Consider the following 11,805-nt stretch of genomic DNA (forward strand, 5'->3'; position numbering starts at 1 on the left):
CTGCTGACACCTTGATTTCCAGCCCAGTGAGACTCTGACCTCCAAAACCATAAGATAACATAGGTGTGTTTTTAAAACACTAAGTTTGTGGCCATTTGTTACAGCAGCCATAGGAAGCGAATGCATTGAGTATGGAGGAAAATTTTTAAAAGATGGATCTTGACTAGCATCCAGCACGGGCACTGTGCCAGGTGTTCCATGGTCATCCCATCCCTGACACCCACAGGAGGAGAAAACTGAGGCCGAGGGAAGTTGCTCACGTGAGGTCACACTGAGGAACACGTATGACCATCCCCTTTCCCTGTGTGTGCCCTGCAGACTAAACGCATGCAACCTGGATGTGGCTGGCTGTGGCTTTCTTGCATTTGCACTCATGGGCAACAGACATCTGACGCATCTGAGCCTTAGCATGAACCCCTTGGAAGATGACGGGATGAACCTTCTGTGTGAGGTCATGATGGAGTCGTCTTGTCCCCTCCAGGACCTTGAGTAAGTTTCCCTGGTTGTTGGGGATCAACTCTACCATCTAGGGGCCTGAGGTTCTAGAATGTCAAGAGCATACCACACATTAGTACCACAAGTCCCACAGATTAGTTCTAGGGTCAACTGAGGCTCATTCTTTCCAGTGGACACTCTGGGTAAGTTGCTGTGTTGACCCTGCAGTGAGTATGGGAAGGAAAGAGAAAGGATTCTGAACGGGCGCCCTGTGGAAGGATCTATGGGGTTCTAGGACACGCTGGATCTCTAAAACCTCTTTACTTTTCAGAACATCTTGCACCAGGTTAATCTTCAGCTCTTCATTCTGTATGTGGGGGGGGAGGGGGAGGGGGTGGCTGTCTATCTCTCAATCCCCTTTCTCTCTGGGGCTCAAACTTCTTCACCCCTATTGGAACATTTTTATATACTAGGAATATTCCATCACTAAACCAACTAGAAAAAATTAAAGGACCTCAATGAGCAGAAATAAATCTCTAAGCTTGAAACCAAGCAATAATCACTCAGTATTTCAGTTAATGTCTCCTGGATGCATAAGCAACATTGAATATGTCACAAAGAAAGGATCCTAGCAGTTTCCACTTCAGGTATTCTTACCAAGTGGCAGGCATGTGGCTCTCAATACTTCTGCAGTTCCCCCACCAATCATACACCAGGGGGAACTAAAACTCCCAAGGAACCTAAACCTTGCTTGGGTCTCACATTCTGTCCTTGAGGATAAGAAAATCATAATAGTAAATGAAGCATGATATGGTATTCCATTTAATGGTGCATAATAACTTTAAAAACCCCCAAAAGCTGGGACTTCCCTGGCGGTCCAGTGGTTAGGACTCTGTGCTTCCACTGCAGGGGGTATGGGTTCAATCCCTGGTCAGGGAACTAGGATCCCACATGCCAAGTGGTGTGGCCAAAAAATAAAATTTTAATAAGTAAAATCCCCAAAAGCTGGACACTGGGCTTATGTCCAGTGTTTTAGTCATGTGTACCATATCAAACTTCGTGTGCTTGATAGCCTTTCCTTATGATCAATTACAAAGGTAGAGTTAGTGGACCAAAAAGTGGGACCACTTTGAGAGCTCTCCCTCCCCAAAAATAAACAAACGAAAGGAATTGGATCGAGATCATAGTCCACAAACCTCTGAGTAGCCCCCAAGTATTAATTCTTCTATTTATTTTCATGGAATTGGCATTTTGAGCCCTAATGCTGCATGGTATAGAAAATTCAGCTTAGTCCATTGGAGATGCCATTTCTTTGGGGTTGCACTTAACTGCTGGGAGATTTTCTGGTCCTCGCCATCACCATTGGTCCATACTGGCCTCTAAGACTTGATCATTCCCACCTGGTCTTCACAAGTGAGTCCTTCCTTGCTCTTGTTTCTTTTTCTTTTTTTAAATTTATTTTTGGCCGCGTTGGGTCTTCATTGCTGCGTGCGGGCTTCCTCTAGTTGTTGCGAGTGAGGGCTACTCTTCTTTGCTTTGTGCAGGCTTCTCATTGTGGTGGCTTCTCTTGTTGCGGAGCACGGGCTCTAGGTACGTGGGCTTCAGTAGTTGTGGCATGCAGGCTTCAGTAGTTGTGGCTCGTGGGCTCTAGAACTCAGGCTCAGTAGTTGTGGCACATGGGCTTAGTTGCTCCACGGCATGTGGGATCCTTCCAGACCAGGGATCAAACCCGTGTCCCCTGCATTGGCAGGAGGATTCTTAACCACTACGCCACCAGGGAAGCCCTCCTTCCTCGTTCTTGATGTGAATGCCTCATGGAGATGGACCCAGTGGGATCATTCTATGCTTAGCACACTAAGTTGATGATGCAAGACTCTGGAGCTGTTTCTGTCATGTCTACTCAGATGACTCATATAGTCACTACTGAAGGGGCCATTCCCACCCCCTCCCACTCCTCCTGGGAACAGACACACAAGACCCCTTCTCCTTTTGGATCCCAAACCCTACCTAGTGTTTCAGTGACTTCTGTCATCTTTTCTGTCCCTCTCAGGGCTCTGTCCCTTTGTCAGAGGCTCTACCAATTTCTACTCGTGTTTTTTTCCATCTCTCTCCCTGCCCTCCACCAGGGAGAATGTTTATCCCATCTTCAGGTGAAAAGAATGCTCTGATACGCTCATTTCTTTGTCTGAAGACGCCTCCAGTCTCTTCAAAAACTTTCCCCACCCTCTGCTATTATCTGTCTCTTGAGATGATAAACTGTCCTAAGCTGCTCACAGGGATGGACAGAAAGATCACCAGTTAGGAAGGAACAAGGGGAATCTCTACTAATGTTTCTGAACCTTATCCCACTGTGGCGCTCTCCTCAAAAGGTACAGATATTGTCTCTCTCTCTAAATCTCGCTCAGTAATCTCCATGTCTCTCCCTCTTCATCTCAACCTCTCTCTCCCTCTCTCTCTCCATCTCTCTATATCTCTTCATCTCTCTTTCTGTCTTCATCTCTCTCTTCATCTGTCTTCATCTCTCTCTCTCCATCTCTCTCTCTCTCTCTCCATCTCTCTCTCTCTCATGCTCTCTCTCCCCCACCCACCCCCACTTCCTTCCTCTTGCAGATTGGTAAAGTGCCATCTCACTGCCGCTTGCTGCAAGAATCTGTCCTGTGTCATCACAAGAAGTCAACACCTGAAGAGCCTGGATCTAGCGGCCAATGCCCTGGGTGACCACGGGATTGCAGTGCTGTGTGAGGGATTGAAACAGAAGAATTCTCTGAGGAGACTTGGGTATGTCCCTGGGATCACCTCTTTGAGGGCTGGGCACAGAGTGAAGGGGACCCAAACGTTAAGTCGCTTGAACAAAGACCGTGTTCTGATTTTCACAATTCCATCAAATTAGACAGCATACAACCATGGCAGAGTAACAGACTGAGGCACAAATTCCAACTGGGCTCCTTTATATGGATGAATTAAATAGCCAACGCTTGAGAACAGGGTCTGGAGGTAGTGAGAACTAAATAGATACATGTTTACTGGAAAACCCATGTGTGCTGAGCACAGTGCCAAATGGTGGAGGTATGGACATGTATAGACCATGGAGTGGCTGCATTTATGGTCTAGTGAGAAAGGTGGACCAAAGAGCAAATGATGACATGGCTGGTTCTCAAACCCTAGTAAGCATCAGAATCACCCCAGAGGCTTGTTTAAAACAGTGTGCCAGTACATACAATGGAATATTACTCAGCCATTAAAAAAGAATGAAATAGTGCCATTTGCTGCAACATGGATGGACCTAGAGATGGTCATACTAAGTGAAGGAAGTCAGAGACAGACAAATACCATATGATATGGCTTATATGTGGAATCTAAAAAAAAAGGATACAAATGAACTTATGAAAAAGAAACAGACTCCCATAGAAAACAAACACCATTACCAAAGGGGAAACATGGTGGGCAGGGATAAATTACGAGTTTGGGATTAACATATACACACTAATATATATATAAAATAACCAACAAGGACCTACTGTACAGCACAGAGAATGCTACTCAATATTCTGTAATAACCTTTATGGGAAAAGAATCTGAAAAAGAATGGATATATATATTATATATATAATATGTATATAATATATATATTATATATATACACAATTGAATCACTGCTGTACACCTGAAACTAACACAACATTGTATCAATAACTTAACAATACAATGTAAAATAAAAAAATTTAAAAAAAGGACTGAAGCACTGACACATGCTACAATGTGGATGAACCTTGAAGACATTAGGCTAAAGTGAAATAAGCCAAATACAAAAGGTCACATGTTGTATGATTCCATTTCTATGAAATATCCAGAATGGGCAAATCCATAAAGACAGAAAGTAGATTACAGGCAGACCTCATTTTATTGTTCTTCCCAGATACTGTGTTTTTCACAAATGGAAGATTTGTGGCAACCCTGCATCAAGCAAGTCTATCAGTGCCATTTTTCCAACATTTTCTCTCTTTGTGTCTCTGTCACATTTTGGTGATTCTCCCAATGTTTCAAACTTTTTCATTTTTATTATATTTGTGATGGTGATCTGTGAGCAATGAGATTTTCTTTACTTTTTAATTTTTTTAACTGAAATATAGTTCATTTACAATGTTGTGTTAGTTTCAGGTATACAGCAAAGTGATTCAGTTATACATTATATATATATATATATATATATAATTATTTTTCAGATTCTTTTCCCTTATAGGTTATTACAGGATATTGAGCATATTCCCTGTGCTATACAGTAGGTCCTTGTTGGTTACCTATTTTATATACAGTAGCTTGTATCTGTTAATTCCAGATTGGTGAACTTTGATGTTACTACTATGACTTGATGAAGGCTCAGAAGATTAGCGTTTTGTAGCAATAAAGTATTTTTTAATTAAAGTACACTGTTTTGGGACTTCCCTGGTGGTGCAGTGGTTAAGAATCTGCCTGCCAACGCAGGAGACATGGGTTTGATCCCTGGTCCGGGAAGATCCCACATGCCGTGGAGCACCTAAGCCTGCATGCCACAACTACTGAAGCCCGCGCACCTAGAGCCCATGCTCCGCAACAAGAGAAGCCACCACAGTGAGAAGCATGTGCACGGCAACAAACAGCAGCCCCCACTCACTGCAACTAGAGGAAGCCCACGCACAGCAGCGAAGACACAATGCAGCCAAAAATAAGTAAATAAATAAATAATGTTTTTAAAAGTACATTGTTTCTACAAACAATAAGTGCTGGAGAGGGTGTGGAGAAAAATGAACCCTCTTGCACTGCTGGTGGGAATGAAAATTGATACAGCCAGTATGGAGAACAGTATGGAGGTTCCTTAAAAAACTAAAAATAGAGCTACCATATGACCCAGCAATCCCACTCCTGGGCATATACCCAGAGAAAACCGTATTTCAAACACACATGCACCCCAATGTTCATTGCAGCACTATTTACAATAGCCAGGACATGGAAGCAACCTAAGTGTCCATCAACAGATGAATGGATAAAGAAGACATGGCACATATATACAATGGAATATTACTCAGCCATAAAAAGAAATGAAATTGGGTCATTTGTAGAGATGTGGATGGACCTAGAGACTTTCCTACAGACTGAAGTAAGTCATAAATAGAAAACCAAATATCATATATTAACGCATATATGTGGAATCTGAAAAAACTGGGAAGGTAGATTCTTAACCATGGGACCACCAGGGAAGTCCTGCTGCTGATTTATTTTATACCTAGTTGTTTGTACCTCTTAATCCCCTACTTCTTCATTGCCCCTCCCCCACCACTGGTTTTTTTCTGTGTCTATGACTCTATTTCTGTTTTCTTCATTCATTCATTTTATTTTTTAGATTCCACATTTAAGTGAAAACATACAGTGTTTGTCTTTCTCTGTCTGACTTACTTCACTATGCGTAATACACTCCAGGTCCACCCATGTTGCTGCAAGTGACAAGATTTTGTTCTTTTTCATGGCTGAGTAGTATTCCGTTGTGGTATTTATTTATTTTTGGCTGCACTGGGTCTATTGTTGCTGCGTGCGGGCTTTCTCTAGTTGTGGCAAGTGGGGGCTACTCTTCGTTGTGGTGCGCAGCCTTCTCATTGCAGTGGCTTCTTTTGTTGCGGAGCACAGTCTCTAGGCACGCGGGCTCAGTAGTTGTGGTGCATGGGCTTAGTTGCTCCGTGGCATGTGGGATCTTCCTGGACTAGGGCTCGAACCCATGTCCCCTGTATTGGCAGGCAGATTCTCAACCACTGTGCCGCCAGGGAAGCCCCCCGCTGTGATTTTAAAGTTGTGGTGGAAGTCAAACATGTGTTGAAGGAGGGATCCGGATCTTGGGGTCATTCCTTGGCTGTGCTGTGCTCTCTAAAGGTTGGAGACATGTGGACTGACCTCCAATGGCTGTGAGGCCCTCTCCTCCGCCCTCTCCTGCAATCAGCACCTGACCAGCCTAAACCTGATGCAGAACAATTTCGGTCCCAGAGGGATGACAAAGCTGTGTTTGGCCTTTGCACAACCCACATCTAATCTACAAACCATTGGGTAAGTCCCCGGCGATGTCTTCTGAAATACGAACCTCCTTCTGCTACAGGCACACTAGTTGGTGGAGAAGCAGTTGATCTGAGAAGTTGAGACCTTGTCTAATCAACCAGATCTTTATCCAACCGCTAAGTGCCCACCGTGTTCCAGGCACCGTGTTGGGTGCTGCGGATACAGGGTGGGTACAGTGCCTGGTACTATGGGGCTTCCTCTGGGGATGGGTTTGGGGAGCGTGGAGGGATGACATACAAATAAAATGTTTATCTTCAGGGCTTCCCTGGTGGCGCAGTGGTTGAGAGTCCGCCTGCCGATGCAGGGGACATGGGTTCGTGCCCTGGTCCGGGAAGATCCCACATGCCGCGGAGCGGCTGGGCTTGTGAGCCATGGCCGCTGAGCCTGCGCGTCCGGAGCCTGTGCTCCGCAATGGGAGAGGCCACAACAGTGAGAGGCCCGCGTACCGCAAAAAAAAAAAAAAAAAAAAGTGTTTATCTTCAAAAAATAGCTAAAACTAGAATTACCATAGGATCCAGCCATCCCACTTGTGGGTATACACCCAACAAAATTGAAAGCAGGTTTTTGAAGAGATATTTGTACATCTGTGTCCATAGCAGCATCATTCACAATAGCCAAGAGGTGGAAGCAACCCAGGTTATCTACTGATGGGTGAATGGATAAATGACGTGTGGTCTTTCCATACCATAAAATATTATTCGGCCTTAAAAGGAAGGAAATTGACACATGCGACAACGTGGAAGAAACTTAAGGACATTATGTTTGGTGAAATAAGCCAGTCACAGAAAGACAAATACTACATGATACTACTTAGGTGAGGTCCCTAAAGTCATCAGATCCACAGAGACAGAGAGTGGAATGGTGGGGGCCTGGGGAGCAAGAGACGGGGAGTTAGTGTTCAACGGGGACAGAGTTCCAGCTGGGGGAGATGAAAAGAGTTATAAGGATGGACAGTGCTGACGGCTGCACAACAGTGTGGATGGACTGAGTGCCGCTGACCTGTACGATGAAAAATGGTTCAGGTGGTAAAGGTTATGTGTATTTTCCCACCATTAAAATTTTTTTTTTTTTTTTTTTTTTTTGCGGTACGCGGGCCTCTCACTGTTGTGGCCTCTCCCGTTGCGGAGTACAGGCTCCGGACACGCAGGCTCAGTGGCCATGGCTCACAGGCCCAGCCACTCCGCGGCATGTGGGATTTTCCCCGACCGGGGCATGAACCCGTGTCCCCTGCATCGGCAGGCAGACTCTCAACCACTGTGCCACCAGGGAAGCCCCATTAAATGTTTTTAATGTTCAGGATTACTGCAGGTGGTAAACGCTAAGAAAGAAACAAAAGAGTAAGAGAGAGTGACCGGGTGTGGAATTAATTTTGACGACAGAAAAAATATTTGCTGCTTAGCACCTCATGTTTGTAGACAAGATAGAAGTTCAGGGCACCCCTGGAGGTGAAGAAGTACCGCTGAGATTGAGGGAAGTAAACACCTGACTGGAGAAACATGAAACTTGTGGCAGCACAGAAGGCCCCTTGTGGTTGATTGTGATGTATTTATATCAGTAGCAAACTTCCCAGTTGACTAACTGGTTTCTCCTGTATGGTCCAGCGTACAGCAGGTGGATTTATCCAGGGGTCAAGTTTTGACTGATGGACGTCACCAGAAAGAACACGATGGTTGTGGTGTGAAATCTGAGGGGGAGGGTGGCTTGGAAAGCGTGGCTCAGTGGATCTGGATGTCCTGATGCAGCCGAAGAGAGTGGTTTCAGCGGTCACTTCAGCGAGTGAGCTGAGAAGGCAGAAGGCTGTGTTGTAAAGGGGCATATTTGTGTCGGTGACTCACGAGGCAGTGTAGCCTTTGATGAGATAAGCTTGTGACTTAGGGGACTTAGCAGGTAAAGATGAGAAGAGGCAGACCTAGATTTTACTAATGGACCTTTCAGGAGGCTGTTTCCTTATCTGTCAAATGGGGACGATACCACGTGTCTATTTGAATACCTGTTTCTCTCTCCTAGAATATAAGCTTCATGAAGGTGGGGGTTTTGCCTCGTTCATCACTGTGCCTCTAAACCCTGTAACAGGACCTGGCACAGAGTCAGTTCTCAGGAAGGAGTTCGTGAATGGATGAATAACCATGTCTGCCACTTCAGACAGCTATGAGGGACAGGTGTCTGTAAAATCTCAGTGTAGTGTCTGCCTTGTAAAGAGTTCCTTTACAAGGAGGGACTGGCTTTCATTCTATGGGGAACACACTGTTTCTCCTCGAGAGTACAAGAGGACGGACTTCCCTGGCAGTCCAGTGGTTAAGACTCCGCGCTTCCAGCGCAGGGGATGGGGGTTTGATATCTGGCCAGGGAACTAATATCCCACATGCCGTGTGGTGTGGTCAAACATTTTTTTTAAAAGTGCAAGAGGAGGTTTCAGACCCTTGGTGGGGTGTCCAGGAATTCTGAGGAAGGGAGAAGTGTCAGAAGCAAATTCTCAGAGTAGTAAGTCCCCTTTTTGCTCCCCAGGCTGTGGAAATGGCAATACCCTGCTCGAACAAGAAGGCTTCTGGAGGAGCTACAGCGACTCAAGCCGCACCTTGTAATTGGTGACAGTTGGTACTCTTTTGCGGAAGATGACCGGTACTGGTGGAAAAACTGAAGACGTAAAAACCCTCCTCACTCTGATGGAGGAACCTTCTAGGGTCCAGCTGTGCCCAGGGGTTCCTTCTCAAAGATGGATAATGATTTCTGATTCTCATAAAGCCCTCATAGGTAGTGATTCTTGTGTGTCCACTTTAACTTGGTCATTGCATTTGCCTGAGGTAGGCTTGTGACCTTCATGTCATAGGATCTCAGTATCTGTGAAATGTCTGTCCTACCAGAGGGCATGGAGAGAGAATTAAATAAACACTGAGCATTTGGAAAAAGCATCCAGTGGCCTTCTTTTTTTTTTTTTTTGGCTGCGTTGGGTCTTCATTGCTGCATGTGGGGTTTCTCTTGTGGAGAGCGGAGGCTACTCTTCGTTGTGGTGCGCGGGCTTCTCATTGTGGTGGCTTCTCTTGCTGCAGAGCACGGGCTCTAGGCGTGCAGGCTTCAGTAGTTGCGGCACGTGGGCTTAGTAGTTGTGGCGCACGGGCTTAGTTGCTCCACGGTATGTGGGATCTTCCTGGACCACAGATCGAACCCATGTCCCCTACGTTGACAGGCGGATTCTTAAATACTGCACCGCCAGGGAAGCCCCTCCAGTGGCCTTCTTGATCAATGTGGGTGTGATTCCAGAGCAGAGGAGGGAGGACTTAGGTCCTTAAAAGTGCCCCCAAATTTTGATAACACAGATCTGCTGGTTTTTTAAAGCACATATCTGAATTTCAAAGTAGGATGTGACTATCATTCAACATCTAAGATATAAACACAAAGCTGAATTTATTGCTTAGTGTAGTAAAGAACAACTGGTCTACCACAGTCTCTCCCTCAAACCAACCCCAAGAGGTAGGTAATATTTCTCCTATTTTACAGATAAGGAAACAGAGGCCGATGGATGTTGACATTTGTCTGGTGTCACAAAGTCAATTAGTAATCCAGAGAAAACTAATTGGAAAAGACATGTGCACCCCAATGTTCATAGCAGCACTATTAACAATAGCCAAGACAGGGAGCAACCTAAATGTCCATCAACAGAGGAGTGGATAAAGAAGATGTGGTACACGTATACACTGGAATATTACTCAGCCATAAGAAAGAAAGAAATGATGTCATTTGCAGCTACATGGATTATCATACTAAATGAAGTAAATCAGAAAGAGAAAGACAAATACCAATGTGGTATCACTTATATGTGGGATCTAAAATATGATACATAGTTGCATGCACATTTATTTTTATATTTGCGTCCCCTGGAAGGCAGAGCAAGAGGACAGGGAACATCTCCTGGAAGGCGACCGTTGGCAAGTCCAGGAACATCGCTCTGACCTAGTACGTCTGGCCACGGGGTGGGGACCCAGGGTGGGGACATGCTGCCTCCGGGATGACTCTGGGCTCCTCCACTGTCATTCTCTCCAGTTGGACCCTTTCCCCATGTCTTGTGATGTAGCACTCCCTTCTACCCACTCCTCACACTTTGCCGGTGGGTAATGTTGCGTGTGTGTGTGTGGTGTGAAGCCATGTCAGTTCCGATCCTGTAAGCTACAAGTCATAGAACTCCTGACCTGAGGTCACTGAGTAGAAGTTCCCCAACTGGTGAGTTTAGTGAATCAGCAGCACCGGGAGGGCAGGATCCCCACCCACCTCCCTGCCATTCCCTTGAACCTCCCCTGGAGCTCACTAGGTGGCGGTAGAGCGTCATCCAGAAAGGATGGCTCACACGTCCCCAGGGCAGGTGTTTCATCCTCAGCACTGTCGAACTTTGGGGCAGGATAATCCTTTGTGGTGGGCAAGGGGGCTGTCCTGTGCACGGTAGGACATCGAGCAGTATCCCTGGCTTTTACCGACCAGATGCCAGGTGCACCCACCCACCCCCGGTCCTGAGAACTAAAAATGGCTACAGACATTGCCAGACGCTACCTTTGGGGCACAGTCGCCGCCACCCGAGAACTGCCACTCTACGTTAAACAGAGAAACCTCCGTCGGAAGCACCGCCACGCCCCGCGGGACAGAACTGCTTCCCTGGCAAGCCCACGTGGGCGTGTAATGCTGAGGGTGTGGCCACTTCTTGTTTCCCTCATAGGAGGACAGCTGTTGCGTAGACCCGAAGGTGTAGCTGCGTTATTCATAGCTGCCAACACTCGGAAGCAACCAAGATGTCCTTCAGGAGGTGAGTGCATACAAGGCCTGGAGAGGGTAAGCGGCACGTGCTGGCAGAACAGGGATCGAACCCCGGCTCCTCAACCCTGCCTTAGGCCCCTTCCCAGGACAGGAATTAGCCGGCAGTGACCAAGGACCAGGCACTTACAGACACTCCCCGGGATCCCTTGAGACAGTCGAGACACGCAAGATCTTCTCTGAACAGAGGAGGAAGCCGAGGGTGAGAGGGATTAGTTCACTTGCCCAGAGTCACACAGCCTCTATGCGGCACCGTGGAAACTGGCCCAGAATCTTTCTTGCCCCGGGGGTAGGGAGAGAATGACTCAACCCAAGCCCTTACTTCTACCCAAGGGACGGGGCACATCCCTTCCACCCACCAGGCACGACTCCTCCCTCCCTCCCTCCCTCCCCCACCTCCGGAAGCGCCCAAGGGCAGCGCTGGATGAGAGGGAAGGGACTGCGGGCATTGGGCAGCGTGTTCTCAGCCTTTGTGTAGCCCGCTCTGGACAGACA

The 11,805-nt window shown here is 46.6% G+C and overlaps 1 protein-coding gene across 1 annotated transcript in view; it reads left to right on the forward strand.

Moving 5' to 3' along the window:
- NLRP5 (NLR family pyrin domain containing 5) overlaps window positions 1-9,659 on the forward strand; it is a gene marked incomplete at its 5' end in the record, with an annotated part of 29,650 nt that extends 19,991 nt beyond the window's left edge. Inside the window, 4 exons of the mRNA XM_081216096.1 lie at window positions 319-489; window positions 3,046-3,213; window positions 6,334-6,504; window positions 9,019-9,659. Coding sequence (XP_081072222.1) covers window positions 319-489; window positions 3,046-3,213; window positions 6,334-6,504; window positions 9,019-9,151 — 643 coding nt within the window. The 3' untranslated portion in view covers window positions 9,152-9,659. The remainder of the gene's footprint in view (window positions 1-318; window positions 490-3,045; window positions 3,214-6,333; window positions 6,505-9,018) is intronic.
- Window positions 9,660-11,805: the final 2,146 nt, after the last annotated feature.

Source organism: Mesoplodon bidens (assembly GCF_964165515.1).
Source record: "Mesoplodon bidens genome assembly, chromosome: 18".
Classification (NCBI taxonomy): domain Eukaryota; kingdom Metazoa; phylum Chordata; class Mammalia; order Artiodactyla; family Ziphiidae; genus Mesoplodon; species Mesoplodon bidens.